At 37.7% G+C, this 20,394-nt stretch overlaps 3 protein-coding genes and 1 long non-coding RNA gene across 8 annotated transcripts; 2 read left to right on the forward strand and 2 right to left on the reverse strand.

Moving 5' to 3' along the window:
• Window positions 1-1,614: 1,614 nt before the first annotated feature.
• Window positions 1,615-10,412, reverse strand: LOC127945153 (HMG box-containing protein 4). Of its 5 annotated transcripts, none has more exons than XM_052541781.1 (13): window positions 10,310-10,412; window positions 8,637-8,699; window positions 8,455-8,564; window positions 7,693-7,771; window positions 6,209-6,841; window positions 5,016-5,243; window positions 4,723-4,898; window positions 4,561-4,642; window positions 4,412-4,476; window positions 3,565-3,667; window positions 2,894-3,069; window positions 2,691-2,813; window positions 1,615-2,546 (listed from the first exon to the last, which is right to left on the reverse strand). In XM_052541781.1, exons 2-13 carry the CDS (start codon window positions 8,671-8,673, stop codon window positions 2,502-2,504), a joined length of 1,857 nt encoding a protein of 618 aa, XP_052397741.1. In that variant the 5' UTR covers window positions 8,674-8,699; window positions 10,310-10,412; the 3' UTR covers window positions 1,615-2,501. The 5 variants fall into 5 exon arrangements, with proteins under 5 accessions (XP_052397741.1, XP_052397711.1, XP_052397714.1 ...); XM_052541751.1 differs by having other exon boundaries at window positions 8,425-8,564; XM_052541754.1 differs by lacking the exon at window positions 10,310-10,412 and adding an exon at window positions 10,031-10,269 and having other exon boundaries at window positions 8,425-8,564.
• Window positions 10,413-10,552: 140 nt separating this feature from the next.
• On the reverse strand, window positions 10,553-14,365 carry LOC127945287 (ankyrin repeat domain-containing protein 54-like). The gene is made up of 8 exons (XM_052541834.1): window positions 13,732-14,365; window positions 13,418-13,465; window positions 13,236-13,334; window positions 12,291-12,362; window positions 12,136-12,183; window positions 11,932-12,056; window positions 11,637-11,744; window positions 10,553-10,925 (listed from the first exon to the last, which is right to left on the reverse strand). The coding sequence occupies exons 1-8, from the start codon at window positions 14,090-14,092 to the stop codon at window positions 10,851-10,853; spliced, it is 936 nt and encodes a 311-aa protein (XP_052397794.1). The 5' UTR covers window positions 14,093-14,365; the 3' UTR covers window positions 10,553-10,850.
• On the forward strand, window positions 13,986-15,655 carry LOC127945378 (uncharacterized). The gene is made up of 2 exons (XR_008150717.1): window positions 13,986-14,126; window positions 15,492-15,655. It is a non-coding gene; the product is annotated as an uncharacterized LOC127945378 (long non-coding RNA).
• Window positions 15,656-17,737: 2,082 nt separating this feature from the next.
• On the forward strand, window positions 17,738-20,375 carry LOC127945303 (heme oxygenase). Its single transcript, XM_052541835.1, has 7 exons — window positions 17,738-17,844; window positions 17,928-17,970; window positions 18,139-18,250; window positions 18,828-19,043; window positions 19,136-19,408; window positions 19,862-19,910; window positions 19,990-20,375. Exons 2-7 carry the CDS (start codon window positions 17,930-17,932, stop codon window positions 20,115-20,117), a joined length of 819 nt encoding a protein of 272 aa, XP_052397795.1. The 5' UTR covers window positions 17,738-17,844; window positions 17,928-17,929; the 3' UTR covers window positions 20,118-20,375.
• Window positions 20,376-20,394: the final 19 nt, after the last annotated feature.

Genomic DNA, 20,394 nt, shown 5'->3' on the forward strand with positions numbered 1-20,394 from the left:
TCCTTTGCTGGTTTATGCTGGTCTTTTGCTGGTTTATGCTGGTCTTTTGCTGGTTTATGCTGGTCCTTTGCTTGTTTATGCTGGTCCTTTGCTGGTTTATTCTGGTCTTTTGCTGGTTTATGCTGGTCTTTTGCTGGTTTATGCTGGTCTTTTGCTGGTTTATGCTGGTCCTTTGCTTGTTTATGCTGGTCCTTTGCTGGTTTATTCTGGTCTTTTGCTGGTTTATGCTGGTCTTTTGCTGGTTTATGCTGGTCCTTTGCTTGTTTATGCTGGTCCTTTGCTGGTTTATTCTGGTCTTTTGCTGGTTTATGCTGGTCCTTTGCTGGTTTATGCAGGTCCTTTGCTGGTTCATTCTGGTCATTTGCCAGCACATGACCAGCATAAACCAGCAAAGGACCAGCATAAAAACATACCTAATCTGCATATGCAGTTTTTTTCAACAGGGCAGTTTCCTCTCTCAGTGTGCTATACCAAACAACTGATGTCTGCTTCTGATTATGTGAAAGCTGACACACAGACTTGAGAAGCTTACCTTCAAGTCAGGGACTGCTCTTTTGTGTACAGTTTGCTTATGTACTGGCCTGGTCTGTGTTCTTCTGTACTTCATGTTTCTCCTCCTGCAGTTCAACTGTGTCTCTGCCCGAACATGTGATTCTGTTGGGCCGCCCTCCTCCTCTCTCTGTCTCTGAATCACTCCTTTTTATTGAGACTTCTTAAAGGTGTGTTTGTTTTCATGAATTGGGTGGATAAAGGGCTACAGATACCGCATTTATATCAACTGTAATCACAAACAGGAAGTTGAGCACTCTTCCTCGGTTCAGTCAGCCAATGCTTCATACATTTATATGCTAAATGCAGCAGTTCATCTTATCTTTATAATGTTTAGTCTCTGTTGTGACATTATGTTGTCGCTGTTGTAATTTAATCTTGAGGCAACACAAAGTTTTCTTGGAAAAGCTACAATAGGAATTTCTGGCTTGAAAAGGCATTAAACCCCTAACAATAACTCTGTTTTTATCATAGCAACACATGCAACATATATGTATAAATACAATGTGTTCTAACAAAATCTGATGTTCTGATTCTTTGGCGTTCTTTAACCAATTACAGAAAAAAGATGATTGTTCGAAATGGTTTTTAAATGTGATAACAGCATTTAACATTTATGAGACACATGTATGAATGTCTTTATAGAACTAAGAAAAGAAAGTCAAGCATTAAAGAGTTCAATCACAATTTTTTTTAATTCTGTCATCATTTACTCACCTGAATGACTTTATTTCTTCTGTGAAACATTAAAGATATTTGGAGAAATGTTGGTAATCAAACAGTTTTGGTTCCCACTGACTTCCATTATATTTTTTTCAGTGCAGTCAATTGGAACGAAACGTTTGTCCAAATATCTTTAATGTTCCACAAAAGGAAAAAAAGTCATACAGTTTTGGAATGAGTTCATTTTGATGGAATTTCCGTTTTCGAGGGAACTATGTTTTAATGGAACATGATCATATTAAATGTGATGTACTACATAAATGTAGTTACATTTGAAATTTAATATCCAGCACATGTGGAAAAAACTCCCTTTATAAAAGTCTTTTATAACAACAAACCCACTTAAGTTCTTTGAGATTTAATGAAAATAAGTTGATGCAAAATACACATAACAATGCAAATATATTTTACTTTTTTCCCCATCTTCTAAAACTACCAACATTCACTTGTTTAAAATGTTCACTTTAAAGGTAAATTAAATTGTTGGTGCAGTAAGTTTTTTACTGCATCAAGCAAAAATGTTTCCATTATTGATTCAATTTAAAAAAGATTTCAAAGGCATATTTGATAAAGTAATACCAAATAAGTGTTATGTCAGGGAGGACCTTGTCCACTGGTTTGGTTGGGGTCTTCATGCCTGTGTACATTATTATAAAAATATCTGTGAAATTTGAATACATTTCCTAAGGTGTAAAAAGACAAAAACAAAACTTACTGCACCTTTAAAATGATATTTTACATGCTTGCCCTGTAAACGTGCTAAAACTTGAAAATTATAATATTATCACAACATTTGCATTACAAAAATACAATATGCAAGACATGAAATTATGACAGTGCAGTTAAACTGCTGTTGATATAAATTAACTCAACACTAAATTAGAAAAAACAACAACAACAACAACAACATTTGGCCCTAAAATGAAACTGCACATATATGTATAAAACATCAAATGTTTTAAACATTATGAAAGCATGTGAATCAGATCACTCTCACAAACACATCTTAAAACATTGAAACTAAACACATCTTTAAAAGTGTCCTCTAAAATAGAAGATCTTTTTTTTTACAACAATAAAAAATGACCTTTTAAATACGATGATGTCAGAGGGCGAAGAATGTCCACTGATCAGAAAAAGTTTAAAAAGGAAACTCCGGTCCTCTGTTTGGTGCTTCTGGGAATGTGTCCAAATGTAACCCAGTCTGTTGTAAGTGCCTTTCAGGAGATTCATAATCCAGGCATTATGTAAGCGATGTTGTCCAAAGTATTCGACTGCAAAAAAAAAAAAGTGGGTAAAGAGTGGAAATCATACACTTTCTTTTTAAACAGCAATAGGAAACGTTTGTTATGGTTCTGGATAGAAACTTTGCATTTTTAAGGACTTCATAATAAAAAACTCTAGTGTGTGTGTCTCACCAAAATACTGCGTGGACATCCGTTGAGCTGGGGAACCTGTGCTGTCAAGCAGGTCAATGGACCAAGAGCACATAAAATAGAGTCTAAAAGCACTGAAAGACTGCCAGACACTGCCACCATCCCCTACAGGACGAACAGAGACGTTTATGGACATGACTTCTTTGTGAACAGACCTTTACAAGGGACAGTTGTGCGACACAAACCTCCGTCTCCTGAAGTCGATGTCCAATCAGAGACAGCGATTCGCCCAGCAGCTGCAGGTGAGCTGCTGCATCTATGGGATCCACATCAGGTATCCGCGCCGGAGACAAAGACATTCCCAGAGACGAGCGGCCCAGCGGGGCCAACCCTGCTCCCAAACTGACAGCTTTACTGGAGCCTGAGATAAACAGAGAAGTAGGAAAAATGTTGATGCATGCGTACAAATTACATTTCTTGGATAACCTGGAATTCTGTCATGAAAACTCTCGGAGAGTTTAGTATGGTAATGTACATGACAATGTTAATGTGTCTTAATGACAATGTTAATGTGCTGCTGCTGCGGCAAAGCAGGTACCAAAACTTGTTACTGCCAATACATCCAGAGACATGCTGCTGTGAGCATGTCGTAAAAACTGCTGCTGCTATATAAAATTACCCCCATACATAACATACATGAAATCACCCTTTAGAAGAACTATACAGGTGGAGCTGGGGAAGGAGGAGGTGTGTTGCAACTGAAACTTTCAAGTGTTTGAATGTTGAGCAGCAAGTGCATTGGCTGCTGGTGTGAAAAGAAACCAATCAGCTGTGCCAAGTCAATAATAATGTGATTATGAGTAAAAGTATCTGTTCATGACTGAACTTTGTGTAGACTGATCAGCTTCGGTCTCACCTTTACTTTTACTGTCTGAGGTTGCTAAAGTTTTCCGCTTGACTGTCATAGCTTCAGCTTTATTCTGCTTGTGCTGGAGATATTGAGCTTTCTGTCTCCAAACCTTTGGTGTGAGAAAGAGGACAAGGAGAGGAAATGCATCACTGTCCCACAACTGACTGAAATGACAAAACAAGCACCGCTCGAGCACTTGAAACAACCCATCTTACTTGCTACTTATGTCATGATTTTTCTAATTATTTGCCATGATTGCCTCTTCTGAAACTATACGTTTTTGGTTTGTTTTAACTTAAAGCTGAAATAAAAGAAAAAAATTAAATAAAGATGAAAACTTAAAATTTGAAAAATGTGACACAATTTTAGTAAGTTTTAGTTTGAAATAAAAATAAAGCTAAAAATAAATTACAAAAATGGCAAACGCACATCAAATTACTTAATAATCGAATGAAAACTGGAAATATAAAATTCAGTTAAAAATATAAAACATAATTCAAATGATTAACAAATACTTTAGTAAAAAATAACAGTAAAATAAGCATTAAATTAAGAATTTAAATGCTTAGTATTTAATAGCCATTAAATTGCCGTTAATAATAAATAATAATAATTTATTCAAATAAATAAATAAATAAATAATATGGAAGTCAATGGCTACAAGCAACTGTCTGGTTAACAATGTTCTTCAAAGCATTTTCTTCTATGTTTAGCAGAAAAAAAGGAAATTCATCCAGGTTTGGAACGACATGAGAGCGAGTAAACATTAGCAATATTTCTGTATCCCTTTTAACTCTCCCAAAATAAAGTCAGTTTATTTGAAATCTATAAAGTAAAGGTAAAAAGTGCTTACCAGTTTGTCTTTTTCAGGCAGCTGATTCCACACTTCTGCGAGTTTCTTACTCAGCTCCCCGAAGACTGAGGCGGAAAATTAAGCTGATTTCAACCAATCGTGAAGCAGCACAGATGATTGACACATGTGCACACAACGACAGCACTCACCTAATCCGGGCTGCTCCGCGTTGATATTGACCCTGTACTCCTTACAGAACACCTGATAGGCCGTCGTGTTCTTCTTCTTTGGCTGACAGGATGTACAGAACATTAATTAATGATTAAAACCTCAAGGCATTTCCACTGGTGGAGGGAAGTGATTTAATTTACCTTGTCCTTGTCATGCTTGTCTCTGTCCTTTTCCTCCTTCTTTTTCTTCTTCTCGCCCACCAGTTCAATGCTTTGATGGGGATGGGATGAGGTGGGTGGAGCCATCACGAACATCCCACCAGAAGAGCTGTGATTGGAGGAGCTGTGAGAGTGGGCGTGGCTTCTAGACTGATCACCTGTTTTGCAGAGAAAATGAAATTTAAATAGAGTTGAACTCGATTTCATGTAACAATGACAAAATGACAATACCAAATAATAAGTAGTAGCTTTAAAGAAAGTGAAATACTCCTCACCTGGACAGCTTTTCTTCCCTCCACTTCCTCCTTTGCTGTGTTTCTTCTCTCTGGATCCTTTCTCTCGGTCTCGGTCTCGGTCTCGCTCTTTATCTTTTTTCTTTTTGCTCTTCTTGCTCTTTTTCTTCTTTTTCGAGAGATGTGTGTAGGAGTCGTCAATCACCAGCTCGCCGGCCTCTAGTTCTCCTGCTGAAGACGAGCTGCCTGCGTAAGAGCCGCCGTAATGACCTGATGAACACAAACACACACATTTAATACTGCTATCAATTCACGTCAGGGCTTAGATGAGGATCTCAATCAACAGCACGATCTTCTCATTTATGCAGAAAATCGATACAAATTCAGTGCAGACAAAATCAGAGCATTTTGAACATTAGTGGTTAGTGTCTGAGGGATTTATTTTTTATTTTTAAGAGTTTTTTTTTTTTTACGACTGAAACAGATCATATTTGTTCCAGTTAAACAAAAATAAGATTTGGATTAGCGTAGATTTTTCTCAAAAACTAATTATTTGATTTTTACTTTCATTTAGGTTTTATTACCGATTTTGGACAAAAAAAAATCATTAGAATACAAAATAAAAACAGTAAAATATATATATATTTTTTTTACTTTTTTTAGTCAATTTATTACTTATTATTTTTGTTGATATTGATGGTATTATATTTCTGCAGAGCTGTTAATGTTCCAAATTAATCAAAAAGCATATTTTTTGTGTTTTTTATAAGTCTCTTGTGCTCACCAAGGCTGCCTTTATATGATCAAAAATACAGTAAAAACAGTAATATTGTGAAATATTATTACAATTTGAAATAACTGCTTTCTATTTGAATAGATTTTAAAATTTTATTAATTTCTTTATGAAACGCAGTATTTTCAGCATCATGACTCCAGTCTTCAGTGTCACATGATCCTTCAGAAATCATTCTGATATGCTGATTTTTCTGCTCAACAAACGTTTCTGATTATTACCAATGTTGAAAACAGTTGTGCTGCTTAATTTTTTTCTGGAAACCTTGATGCTTTTTTTTCAGGATTCTTTTCTCAACTTCATTGCATGTGAATACAGTTGTGTGGTGCTTTTCTTGAAATATTTTCAGCAGACCTGCTTTTAAAGAACTGACTAAATCAAAAAGTGAAATACAGGTCAATCTTTAATCATAGAGATATAGATATATCGAGTTCTTACTCACCCACCACCTCCACCTCTTTCCCCACTTCAGGCAACGGCTCTCGGCTGTGCTGCTTTTTCTTTGGTGGCTTCGGCATCATTTTATCTTTGTCTTTCTCCTTCTTTATCCCTCCTTTCTTCGAGCTGGAGGACGGATGATGGCCTACGACACCCGAAGAGGAAGAAGAATGTGTCGGGAAGGAGAATCCCTCGTTCCCCCCTACACTTTCGTTCTTCTCTTTTGAGGAAAGGACGAGCTTCATCTTGAGGCCTTCAGCTTCACAGAGCGTCAGCGGCTCTCCTTTCCCAGCTCCTCCGTGGAACAGCAGAGACTTCGAGGAGGAGGAATGTTTTTTAGACGACGATGAGCCGGGCGGACGAGAGTGTGAGTAGGAGTGACTGCTCTTGGAGCTGCCGTCATGTTTGCGGTCTTTGGAGGAGTGTGAGGAGGTGTGGGGAGGGTAGGAGGGTTTTTTGTGGAGGTGAAGGGTGGGCTCGGAGCCCGTGGTCAGCGGGGAGGTGATGGCCTCCAGGAGGCCCATAGCGGTGTCTGTGGAGTGGGACGGATGAGAGGAGGACGAGGAGGAGAGCGAAGGCGAGCGATCTGAAGACTTGCGCTTCTTCTTGTGGGGCGTCTGACCAGAGCTCTGATGATCTGTGGGGAGAGATTAGAAGTGATTTAAAATCCCAAATCATATGTGACCCTGGAGCACAAAACCAGTCTTGAGTCGCTGGGGTATATTTGTAGCAATAGCCAAAAACACACTGTATGGGTCAAAATGATCGATTTATCTTTTATGCCAAAAATCATTAGGATATTAAGTAAAGATCATGTTCCATGAATATATTTAGTGAATTTCCTTCTGTAAATTTATTAAAACATAATTTTTGATTAGTAATATGCATTGCTAAAAATTCATTTGGACAACTTTAAAGGTGATTTTCTCAATATTTAGATTTTTCCAGATTCCAGATTTCAAATAGTTGCATCTCGGCCAAATATTGTCATATCATAACAACCTATCATAATTTATTTATTCTGCTTACAGATGATGTATAAATCTCTTTTTTGAAAAATGTACCATTATGTGGTCCAGGGTCACCTATTTGATTCAGTGAAGGTGCCTTTTTTAAATATTTAAATTTAAGAAATAATATTTTATATTATATAACAGTCGTGCTAAACATACAAAAATATATAGATAGAATAATATAGCAACAAAAATATAAAAGTCATATAAAAAATACTATTTTGTGTGTATCTTTTTTCCGTGCCAAGATAATAAACATGCAGTTGTCTGCTTTTAAACTCTACTGAAATAAACAGCAGGTGCAGGTGCATGGTACGCATGAGAGGCTGTTAAATGAGTCCATAAAAGAACGTTTCAATAACGTCTGTGTAACTTTAGAGGATTGATTTCATTTTTAAAGCTCCCTTAGAAAGTTACATCCTAAGGAGAAGTTTTGAAACACTTTTAACTGAGCTAAAGAGACAAACCACCTCACCTCTGTCATAGTGGTCATCACTCAAGTGTTTCTTTTTCTTCTTGTGAGAGTCTCCTCCTAATAGGAAAAGCTCAGAATCCTAAAAAGACAACAGTGCATGGTGAAATACGCACCGCAAAGGTAATGTAAGTGAGGAAACAATCCACATACGGTTACTGATCTACTACTACGACTGCACAAACAATGGGAAGAGTAGGGATGCTCTGACCAGGCTTTTCACAGACTACTGTTAATGCTCTTTAATCTGGAGTCCTTTAATAAAGACGTCTGAAGCGTATTCCACTTTGGATCCCACATTGATATTGTTCTTACGCTTAAAGAAAACTGAGAAGGAGTATACATATCTCATCGTTCCTCAACACTTATCACACTGGTGATGACTTTAAAGTAATGCTAAAGTCTTACAGGAGAAGACTTCCAGCTGATTCACAGGAACTGATCGCAGCATCCCTAAACAAGAGTCAATGACAAGTGGCCTGACAGGGGAAAACACAGGTCCAAATCCTTCTCAGACCAGAAGTCATATCTTCCTGGGTAACAAAACATCAAGTTGCGCGTTTATTAATGCCATTTGAGTTTACAAACAGACTCTGTGGTAATTATTTCTGGCACAACACAGTTATGGCACATATGTGTATACTGACAAATCAATGGATGACAATAATTCCTGTCAACCACTTGTTGAAATGATGCAACTTGATGTTAGATGTTACCCTAACTCCCTGCTGTTACCTTGAGGGGTTTCTTGGAGGTTTTGCGCACCTGCGCTGCGATTTCTTCTTCCTCTCTCAACAGATCTTTATACGAGCGCCTCTTCTCTCTTTGGCTGCGACCCGCAACAAGACCGACCTCTCCTTCCATCGCTGACATATCTACAAGGAGAACCATGTTTCAGAGTAGGTTCGGACAAGGGACATATCTGACAGTATAATGATAATTATTACCCATCATTCGTTTCTTCTTGATCTCCTCAAAAGCCATGGTCAGTCCCGGTCAGTGTTGTGATTCTAGTGCACAAGAACAGATTTAATTCATAAAGTTCAGCCAAAAAAAACTTCATTCAAAACTTTCTAGTTACAATGACCTTTCCTGCTTAGATAACTGATAATGTGTGATTGCACTTCTGTATTTACTAGTTATCCATGCTACTTTTTTAAGCAATGAATATTACACAACAAAAATTACAAATATGTTAAATGTATTCAGTGTAGATGGGTTTTTTTCTTCATGGGAACAAATTTGAGAAATTTAGCATCACTTGTTCACCATTGGATCCTCTGCAGTGAATGGGTGCCGTCAGAATAAGAGTCCAAACCGTCCAGTCCAGTCAAGTGAAAAGTGCATGTATGAAAAAATCCTGCATAAAGGCATTTTAACGTTAAACTGCAGATTCTGTCTAATATATGAGTGCATAATCCAATAAGTCCATCCACTGTTGTCCTCACACATCAACATCCACCAACATATTTGGTTAGATCTGTTTCGGTGTGTTTTTGCTTTTAAACACTGCTTGATCTGTGCATATTTCTCTCCTGATTCAGACGAGACAACTTTTTCACTGGAAAAAATGAAACTATGGATACAGGATTTTAGACAATAGCCAGTTTAAAGTCAAAAGGATTTTTTTTTTTTTTTTACATGCAGCTTTTTGCTTCGCAAGACATTAACTGTTGGACTGGAGTGGTGTGAATTACTAGTGGATTATTGTGATGTTTTTATCAGCTGTGTGGACTCTCATTCTGACGGCACCCAGTTGAACTATTCAAAATAGCATTTTATTGGACAGACACACCAACAAGCAACATATACACTATATATATATATATATATATATATATATATATATAAAATCATAATTTATAAAAATTTCCTTTTCACTGCAAGATAATGAAATATGCGAAAATGCTAAAAATACATTTTGATCATGGACTAAAAGCAACAACAGTTTTCTTCAGAACCATATAATCAGATGCTTGACATTAAAGACATACAACCAAATAAATAATCACTAATACAGGAAAAACAACGAAGAAAACAAATCTCATCACAAAAACCAAACTAAATAGCCACACCTTAAAATTCTAATAAAAGCTTCTTCTAATTGCAATAACGCTGCGTGCAGAAGTGTTGAACAACTCTGAAGATGTGCTACAGAAAGCACACACACACACACTCATTAGTGACAGATCAGAATCAGCACCACACATCAGCTTGCTAGCTTTCCAACAGCCAACTTTAGTCAAGCTGCCATTGACATTTGCACGATCGAGAAGATCAGCCTCAACATGCATTATTGCACTTTTCCCGCCTACTTTCGAAGAAATGCACACTCACACACCCCCTTCCCCTCTCTTCATCAGGATCCAGCGCTTCCCTGTTTCAGCTCAAGAGGATTCGAGCAGCTGCGGACGTGTCGCGAGTCTCTGCCGGATCGTCCCGCGCGCTCGGTCCCGCGGCTGCGGCGCACTTAGGCCGGTATCGGGTTACAACTCGGTTAACGGTGCCTTCCCACCATGCAATTTTAACGGATTTCTACAGTACTGCAATAATGGCACGGAATGCATGCGATTTATGTGAAGATATTAGAAGTGTTGTGCAATAATCAGTGAGATATTACCTCGGGTTGGATGTGGGTTTAGTTGGCGCGCGACGCCATCTTTGATAGGAGTCAACAACAAAAGCAGCCAGAGATGAGGAGGAGGGACTTTGAGAGCAGAGAGTGTATCAAAGCAATGAAAGCAAGCACCCATTTTTGCTCACATTTAAAAGGAGAATAAAAGCGATTTGCATATGCACAGCTTATACTTTAGTGTTAAAGTTACTACATAGTTGTTTCAAAAAACAGAGTCCACATACACTCTTGGCATTATGTCATTTATTTGGCTCTTTCAGTCACTTAACAAAAATTAATATACAGTAAACAGCGACATAACAGGCTACAAAAAAGGCATAACAGAAACGAATGAGAATTGTTTCAGGAACAAAAATAAAATGAAGGCAATTTCGAATTTTCTCAGGTAAAGTTGGATTTAAATGACCATAATTACACAGTTGTGCTGTATATGTTGGCATGTCATTAATATATAAACTGTATATAAATAGTTTCTATAAAACCCACAGTTGTCTCATCCTCCATGTCTTTTCTTCCATCCATCTCTCTACCTGTCTCCTGTATTCTGCATCTGAATACTGAGAGACGTGAAGCTGGCCAGTAAATCGGTCACCTCGTCCACCTGTGGATCATATGAAAAAAATTACAATGTCCCAAAACTACCGTGAAATCAAACGTACAGTATTGTAGAATTAACAATATAAAGCCTACTGTACTGTATTGTATTTGATACACAACGTTCTAAGGCCTCTAAATCATCAACACGGACCTAGCTGAAAAACCTAATCTACAATCTACTTTGCACTACAATCTGATTTATAATTTATACTTTTGTTAAACAAGAATCTTTCAGTTTCATTTTAAACACCCCCTTTAGTGGTTTCCCATTAAACAATATCTTAAAGAAGAACTGGAGTAAATCAACTCAGGTTTACCTGATTATCCCAAAATCATGTTAAAATGTGTACGTTAGATATGATACATCAGGCTTGAGGACTTTGCATTTGTACGTTTCCCATCATATTTTGCCCCCACAATAAAAACTACAGAGCCTTAAACATAAAACATTACTATTCGCTGACTTGTAGCATACAAGCTGTAATGCATTTCATTTTTAATAAAAAAATAAATAAATGTACATTGATTATTTTAATAATTACTGGCTTATCCAAAAAGGCCAGAGTTTAATAACCAATGCATCTCTATAAAAGAGTTTACATACTAAATATGAAAGATTTCAGTTGTTTCCCTGAAATATAGCTCTTGGAACTGAACAGTGCTCTTTATTTAAAAATATTGAAGGGAAAGAGTAGGTGAACTCAGCGGCTGTTACCTGTTCTCTGGTGCATGTGTTCTGCAGCTGGTTTGAGATGTGCTCCAGTTTCTCCCTCTCTTCGCTCTGTCCCATCACATTCAGATATTCCCGCAGCATCTGAATAATCTACAGACATATTCAGACATCATTCTGGCACTACAGCACAAAATTAGGAATCATTACGTTTACCTGGAGGTCATTACATCATGCATTTGGGAGATGCTTTTACCCCAGGCAATCTTCATAGTAGAAATATTAACAAGAAGCATGAAGGTCGCATGTGCATGACGTCTCTCAGTCATCTGTTAATCACCTGTGTGACCTCTCCTCTGAGGGTTTCTAGGCTACGTGAGTCTCCCTCTTGTAAGATGTTGAGCTTTGAACGGGCCAGATGAAGAGGAGTCCTTCCAGCACGGTCCAGAGCATCAACACGGGCACCTGAGGGGACGTTTAGAATCGTTACGAAATAGCAGAAAAACCTCAGATGAGTAAGATTTAGATGCATAATCAATCGCACCTCCCCGGAGTAAGGTTGTGATGACAGGCACATGGTTGGTGCAGGCAGCTGTAAAAGACAATTTAACTCACCATAAGCTTTGACCATAGATTTAATCATACAGAATTATTTTAATTATTACGTGAATAAAGTAATCTGCTTCTGCACATCCTTACCCAGATGCAGTGGTGTATTTCCAAGGCTGTCTCTCTGGTTTGGGTCAGCACCATAACTCAGCAGCAACTGAACTACATCGTTAAAAGAGGAGATGAAAAGAGAAAGTAGAAAGAGTTTAAATATAGTGGAAAACAGTGGCCTCAAAAAGTATTTGGATAATTAAGCCATACTTAAAGGAACAGCTCAAATGGAAATGAATTATGAAACATTTACTGAAAATGTACTTACCTCAGGCCACCTCAAAGTAGATGAGTCTGTTTTTTAATCAGAACAGATTTGGAGATATTGGGTATTACATCGCTAGCTCATCAATGGATCCTATGCAGTGAATGGGTGCCGTCAGAATGAGAGTCCAAACAGCTGACGGGAACTGATGGATTAGAGTCATGTGGATCACTGTGAAGTTTTTATCAGCTGTTTGGACTCTCATTCTGACGGCACCCATTCACTGCAGAGCATCCTTTCTCCAAAACTACTCTGATGAAAAATAAAAACTCGTGTTAACACTATGTTACTTGAAAATATATGCCACTCGGTTTGATATTTTGTTATGCAATGCAATTTGACACCAATGACATTCATTTTCATGCCACTATGAAAAGTTTAAGGATTAGTTAACTTCCAGAATAAAAATGTCCTGATAATCCGCTCACTCCCATCATGTCATTAAAGATGTTCATGACTTTCTGTCTTCAGAGGAAAATATTTTTTCTCCATCTAATGGACTTCAATGGTGGCCAAAAGACTGATGGTCCAAATTGCAGTTTTAGTGCAGGTTCAAAAGAATCAATATGATTTGAAGTCCATTATATGGTGAAAAATCCTGGAATGTTGTCCTCCAAAATCTTAATTTCTTTGCGACTGGAGAAAGAAAGACATGAACATCTTTGATGACATGGGTGTGATAGTTTATTCTGGAAGTGAAGTTCTCCTTAAATGCTTACCGATACTCTCGTTGCCATTGCAGGAGGAGAAGTGTAAGGCTGTCCTGCCCTTGTCATCAGCAGCACAAGGATCGGTGTCCTCTTCCAGCAATCTACGAACTAGAAAGGAAAAAAGTGGACCGACTTTAATTTCAAATCTTAGCACCAAGAGTGACTACTTTTGTCATGCTGATTATTCTCACCCGTGTCAATATCATTGGAGTTGGCAGCTTCTCTGAGCCTCTTCACAGCTTAGAGGAGAAAACAAGGCATTGATTGGTTTATATATATATATATATATATATATATATATATATATATATATATATATATATATATATATATATATGCAACTATGTGCACCATACTGAATTGCATAGCATCATATTTTTCATTGCATCGTACTGCATCTGTATATTTTATGTATCTTATCGTTGGCAATGCATCGAGATTAGAATTAATTACAATAGAAGTGTTATTTTGAATTAATGTATGCCATGTCTGTTCATGCACACACCATACAGGTCTTTTCCCATGGGCCCCATGTTCCTCCGGGCTCTTCCCAGCCGCCTCACCCTGCTCGATGTGATCTTGCCCGGTGAGCTCCGTCCCGCCTGCAGCAGCTCACCGGGCTGCCACAGCAGGTGCAGGTACCGGAGCTCGGTGTCCGCGCACGCTCGTGTCCGGTTGAGTCTGCGCGCGCTCAGCGTGTCCAGGCGCGAGATACTGAACCCGACCGCACCTGCAGCCTCAGGCGCCTCCTCCTCCCGGTTCTCGCCGTCTCTCACAGCGGGTCCGTTCGCTACCGTGTACTCTCCCTCCGAACTGGACCGGTCGCCATCCGAGGCGGCGGAAACCAGTGGGCAGGACACGTCCATACTAACAAGGCGTATGCTGCACTAATGTCAGCATGTAAGTGTCAGAACCGCCAGGATGAAAATACTGTATCTGTTGCACAAACCTAACGCGGCATTTTTACACTAGCAGTATTTTTCAAAACTGCATTTCGAGCTAAGTTTTAATTTGCTTATGCGTAAATTTCATTTCTAATTCAATTTTGTGATATTGAATACAAACCGTTCCGTGTTCTGACCGTGTTTCTTTTACTGTCTATGGTTCTGACAAGCACTGAGCCTATTTGAGCCAAAATGGCGCCGCTGTTTCAATGTTTTGCGGGTGTTTTCAGTAAAACACGTCTGCATTGCTTAGTCTGAAGTCATCGTGATAAAGGCAGCCAATCAACATCGATGTTGTTAAAGTCATCTTCCAATCAGAGAACGTATCGTCAAAACGTTGACCTACGTATTTATTTATTTTTTTAAATTAAAAAAAGTGATTTCTGGCTTATTTTATTATGTTATGAAAAAGATTAGGGTTTTGAATTTATTGAAGATTTTTTGCATTTCTGTTAGTTATGATTTGCACATTCAACGTGGGCCCTCAGTATACTTACACAAGAGCCGCAAAATGTAAAAGTAAAGTACATTCAAATAATTTAACAAATCACAGTTAAAAAAAAATAAAATGTCCTACTCTGGATTAAAACCGGGTACTTAGAACATTCTTATCTTGACAGCATTACACATAAACTAAACTGACGGATTTTTTTGTTGTTGTTGTTTTCTTTAAGAACAAATGTTTGAAGTTTATTTAATTTTCTGATTTGCAATACTGAGCTTGAATTATTGCAGAAAGTGCACTGAGAAATAAAATAATCGAGAAATATAACAGCATATGAATAAAACAGCAATGAATAATTAAAAATATACATATATGCACACATACACATATACTTCTATCCATTCATGTCGTATTGTTTAACTAACAATATTTCGTTTTTTTTTTTTTTTATAATAAAACATTGTTCATTTAGTAAATGACTACAATGGTGTTTTATGCTACAAAAAATATAACCAGAAACACTTTTCTGTAATTTATTATTGAGATGTGATGTACATGCATGTCAAACCAAGAATTATATTTTAAAAAAATGTTATGCATTGTATTGCAACACCATAAAACAGTATATGTATCTATACTTTGGTCTATAAAAACTATGGCAAGGCAATAATCATTATTTATCTTAACTGTATGTGTGATCGTTGTCTCAGGATGATGGATGTGGGATGTTTGGAAATGTAAGTAGATTGAGATTTGGAGGTAGATGAGCAGGATTTTAGCAGGTCTTTGGTACGATTAATAAGGTCAAAGTTCATTCAGGTATTCAGATACTGAAGTGTCTCCCTGATTATCTGCCTCATGGACATGTTTCCACAGGTGGCTGTTTCCCACAATGCCCTGCTTTCTTAAATAACCCTTGATGGCAGAAGAGGGGTGGTGTACTACTGGTGAGGGACAGAAGGAAACAGGATTCAGAAGAAAAAAGACACAGAGGCACATAATAAATGATGAAGTCCTGCAAGAACAGCTGCAAAAACTAACTCCTCTATGTTGTTTTTCATGACCATGACCAGAAGACCATGATCTGAAAGGACCATCCAGACAGAGCAGACAGCCTTTCTGATAAAAGCGAGGTGTGCTCTGATTGGCCAGTTATCCAGTGCGTTGTGATTGGCTGAATGGCCTCAAGCGTGTGACGGAAATGATAGGCCTGTAAACCGTGATGCCAGGTGTCTCGAAAACTAACAAAACCCATTACAAACAAGGCATTTCTTACATCCAGTGGGGACATAATTACTGATTATAATGAATTAAACTGTCTTTATACGGGTTGCACTGTGTATACAGAAACATAAAACCATGTCTGCATTTGTGATCAGAGAAATGACAAACAACAAGCGTTACTCTACACTGCTCAAAACTCACTTTTTAACAATCAATGGGAAATTCTTTAAATATGTAAATGTAAATACAGACTGTGAGTGAGAAGCAAGCGCCAGACTGTCCTTGCAATGTTGGAACTGCCCCACTTTATAGAAACGGATATGGCATTTTAGGTTATGTAGGCTACTCGCACAGGAAACAGTCCTCGTTCTCTGTAAAATGCATTGCACACATCTGAATATTTGGATTGAACTGTTCTGAAACTGGACGTTTTTTGGAAGTCCAAACAAGTAGTTTCACTTTCACAACAAAACACACAGCGACTCCACAACATGGCAGCAGCGGCAGCAACAATACTACAGCGAGAATGAGTTACGCCTTTTTTCTTTGCGTGAACATTTGGGCGGCATTATGCAAATCTTCCCACAATGTGACGTAAAGAGGTTTTAAGAATTTAGAGAAACGATTGTTTCATTGTAATGAAAAGATGATTGATTAACATGCTGCTTAAACTGAGGCGTACACAATACACAGCGTGAAATGTACATTATCGTAAAACATATTGTTTATATTTCACTATAAAATTGCAAGAATTTAAAAGCTGAACATTTTTATTATATTAAAAGTACCAAAAGCACAAAAAATATTGGGTGGCTGGTGCACTACAAATAATTAATGAATTCGAAGACATGAAGTATTATTTTCAAGCATAATGTCCTTGTGAGTATACGACACATATGGTATGATTTCTGCTAATAATCCAACATATATTCAAGTTCTTTTTCTTTTTCACATAATTTCTCTGTGATGCATGCAGATCCCCTCATGGATATTGTTTGTAGACTTATTAAAATAGTTAGACTATAAAAGAGAGAAAATAATAGGGGTCTCTTTGCCTGCGTCCCGCCGTGGTGCTTTGTTTGGCCTCCAGTGGCTCTGGTAATGCGTCACAGTCTGCTGTGTCATGTTTAGCAACACCAGTACTGAAACAGCACAGTCATGAAATCATAGTTCATACTCAAACACTCACAACATGGAAACATTTACAAACTTGATCTTTGACCATCTCTAGTTGAATTATTAGACTGGAAAGAAGCCCGGTTGTTACCCAACAAGTTGGCTACTGCATTCCCAATAAAATAAAAGAAGTTCATTTAAAGATCAGAATTCATAAACATATACTTGAACACATTTATTTAGATAAGAACCTTCATTTTTGATCCAAGGAATTGAAGTATTCCTTAAATAGTGTAGGTTTTTATATATAGACTAAACTATAGTTTAGTATAGTTTTAAGTTTTTAGTATATATATATATATATATGTGTGTGTGTGTGTGTGTGTGTGTGTGATGATTATCTTATTTTATTCATTTATTTTGTTGGTGTGATAATTTTTTTTTTTATCCTGTAGAGGTTCTACATCTTCTGCCTTTTATGTATGGTTAATGTGTAATGCATAATAATAATAATAATAATAAACAGAAACATTTGTATCTTTTTAAGATGAAATATGTTTAAGACTAGATTAAATAAACACTTTAACCCTATAAACAAACCGATTCAGACAACTTGTTACGCTATAGCCACAGTACTGAGGGTTTGTTTGACCTCATGTGACACACGTTGCTCCGTCATGAGAAACTGCTGAGATTTCTAAATCGAGAAAACGTCTAGTCATGGTTAGTGTAAGCATGTGGTACTAACTCAACATTTTCACTTCCTTTCACACTGAATCCAGTGACTCAGATGGGAAGGAGAAGGTATAAAAGTGAAGTGAAGCGGTCAGGGAAGCGCAGTGAAGACAGGACAGGAGCATCAACCCACAGCAGGACATCTTCAGCACAAGTAGGAACATGACAAAACTTTATTAAGATCTGCTACAGGGCATAAAGATGATATCTGATGATAACAAACATCTGTTGTTTTAGGGATGGATTCCATGACAAGCAAACCAAGAGAAGCCACTGGCAGGTAAAATACTATTTATCGTATTCATAGTGATTATAAATGCATTTCAAGCCTGAAGTGAATCATATCAAAAATACGAGTTGAGTCCATGATGGACAAAAGCTCAAGTATTAAGAAGCTTATCTATTCAGTGAACTACTTGTGATGGATTGTGTGGTGTTTCCTTCTCAGTGATCTGTCCGAGCTGATAAAAGCAGCCACCAAAGACGTTCACGTTCGAGCTGAGAACACACAACTGATGCTCAACTACCAGAAAGGACTGATCACACAAACACAGTACAAGGTAAAACTACGGGGAAAAAAATACAGTATTATAGATCAAGCAATAACAGGAGAACATGAACTAACAAAAAGTACCAAAAATGATCATGACAGTAAAAGCACATGGCAGTACTGTGGTTTTAAATTATTTAAATGTACCATGGTACAAACATTGTATGCAAATACCTTACAGTCCTACATAAATACTATAAAATTACCATTCAGCACATATCCAAGTACCTCATACCTCATCTAAGAGCTGATAACTGATTATTTATTTGAGTATTCAGCATTTTATTTCCTATAACTTATTGAGGGGAAAACATATTTTGCACAATTGCTGAATATTATTTATTTATTTGAGATTCTTCTGTTGAACACATAATAAGTTATTTTGAAGAATGCTGGTAACCAAACAGTTTACGGTAGCCATTGACTTCCATTGTATTCCGAAAGTCATACAGATTGGGAGCAACTTAAGGCTGAGTAAATTATGACCATTTTTTTTCATTTTGGGGGGTGAGCTATCCCTGAAGACGTCTGAAGTACAGCCACTGTAATCTTTTGAGTACTGAAAGCTGTATTGAACATGTTTCCAGCTGCTGCTGTGTTCTCTGTATGAGATCTACCGAGCGCTGGAGGAGGAGCTGGACAGGAACGCCGCTCATCCCGCGGTTCAGCCCGTCTACTTCCCTCAGGAGCTGGCCAGACTGGAGGCTCTGGAGCGGGACCTGGAGCACTTCTTCGGACCCCACTGGAGGACGAGGATCACCGTGCCGGCCGCCACACACAGATACACCCAGAGACTGAGAGAGGCGAGTCTGGGAACCATCTCTTTTAGGAAGAGAAACTGCATTTAGATTCCAGCGATTCTCATTCTAACTCTGTGCTCCCGGTTCCCCTTTAGATTGGCAAGAGCAGCCCGGGTCTTCTGGTGGCACATGCATACACGCGCTATCTTGGTGATCTGTCAGGAGGACAAGTGCTGGGAAAAATTACCCAGAAGTCCTTGGGGCTGAGTGGGAACAGGGGGGTTTCGTTCTTCTCGTTCCCTGGCGTGACGAGCCCCAACAGATTCAAGCAGCTGTACAGGAGCAGAATGAACAGCATCGAGCTCACGGAGCAGCAGAGACGGGACGTCCTGGACGAGGCCACCACAGCTTTTGAGCTCAACATCGAGGTGAGCAGTGACACCTTACACCTGTGTGTGGAAATTAATGCTGTTATTGAGCAAAGATGCATTAGTTTGATCAAATGTGCTTTTCTTTGAATCTTCTGTTTATCAAAGAATCTTGAAAAAAAATAAATGTATTGGTATCAGTTATCGGTTTATAATAATACATGTTTCTTGAGCATCAAATTATTATATTAGAACGACTTCTGAAGGATTGAATATCAGCTTTGTTTCACAGGAATAAATTGTTTTAGAGTATATTCATTTAGAAAACAATTTGACAGTTTTATCTGTATTTTTTGCTCAGATAAATGCAGTCATGGTGAACTTGACTGGTCAAAAACATTTAAAATCTCACCTGGCCAAAACTTTTGAGATCTATAAAGAACAAGATAAATGCTGAAATTAAAGAAGTGAGACTTTAAAAGGTTAATGCGATGCATTTGCCATTTTCAACAGGTTTTTGATGATCTTCAGAAATTGCTGAGCATCACAGAGGAAGCTTCAAGTGAGTTTCAAGAAATACGAGTTGTTCAATTCTTTAAAAACAGTACCTGTATAAGATACTATTTTTCCTGTTTGTTTAGGTGAGAAAGGAAATGACGCCACATCCAAAACTCTGTCAAAAACATTCTCCAGCTCTCCAGCGCTTCAGTTGGCATTAGCTGTGGGAATCACGATGGCAACGGTTGCAATGGGAGTTTATGCATTTTAATTTATATCATTTTTTAATCCTTACTATTTTTTGTAACATCTAAAATCTACAGGCTGATCTTGAACAAACATGGATATTATAAAACATCCACCCAGGAATAAATCAATGACATCAAATAGTTTTAGAAAAGAGTATCACATAAAAAAAAAAAAAAAAAAAAACCTCTAAAAATGTGCACATTTTTAAAATGCTCATGTACATTTGTAAATGCTTTCTATGTATTTCTGTGAAATGTAATAAAGCTATTTTTTAATTCAACACTGTCTTTTGTTGCCAA

This window comes from Carassius gibelio, chromosome A3, assembly GCF_023724105.1.
Source record: "Carassius gibelio isolate Cgi1373 ecotype wild population from Czech Republic chromosome A3, carGib1.2-hapl.c, whole genome shotgun sequence".
NCBI classification, from domain to species: domain Eukaryota; kingdom Metazoa; phylum Chordata; class Actinopteri; order Cypriniformes; family Cyprinidae; genus Carassius; species Carassius gibelio.

Excerpts from the sequence above, each read along its gene's own strand:
- LOC127945153 (XM_052541751.1), bottom strand. The coding sequence starts at position 8,673 with ATGGCTTTTGAGGAGATCAAGAAGAAACGAATGATGG. Across the intron at positions 4,899-5,015 it reads AGGGAAGAAAAGCTGTCCAG|GTGATCAGTCTAGAAGCCAC; the intron begins GTGAGGAGTATT and ends TCTGCAAAACAG. Across the intron at positions 2,814-2,893 it reads ATCGACTTCAGGAGACGGAG|GGGATGGTGGCAGTGTCTGG; the intron begins GTTTGTGTCGCA and ends TTCGTCCTGTAG.
- LOC127945303 (XM_052541835.1), top strand. The coding sequence starts at position 17,930 with ATGGATTCCATGACAAGCAAACCAAGAGAAGCCACTGGCAG. Across the intron at positions 18,251-18,827 it reads TCACACAAACACAGTACAAG|CTGCTGCTGTGTTCTCTGTA; the intron begins GTAAAACTACGG and ends ACATGTTTCCAG. Across the intron at positions 19,911-19,989 it reads CATCACAGAGGAAGCTTCAA|GTGAGAAAGGAAATGACGCC; the intron begins GTGAGTTTCAAG and ends CTGTTTGTTTAG.
- LOC127945287 (XM_052541834.1), bottom strand. The coding sequence starts at position 14,092 with ATGGACGTGTCCTGCCCACTGGTTTCCGCCGCCTCGGATGGCGACCGG. Across the intron at positions 12,363-13,235 it reads CAATGGCAACGAGAGTATCG|TTCAGTTGCTGCTGAGTTAT; the intron begins GTAAGCATTTAA and ends TTAACGATGTAG. Across the intron at positions 11,745-11,931 it reads TCAGAGGAGAGGTCACACAG|ATTATTCAGATGCTGCGGGA; the intron begins GTGATTAACAGA and ends ATATGTCTGTAG.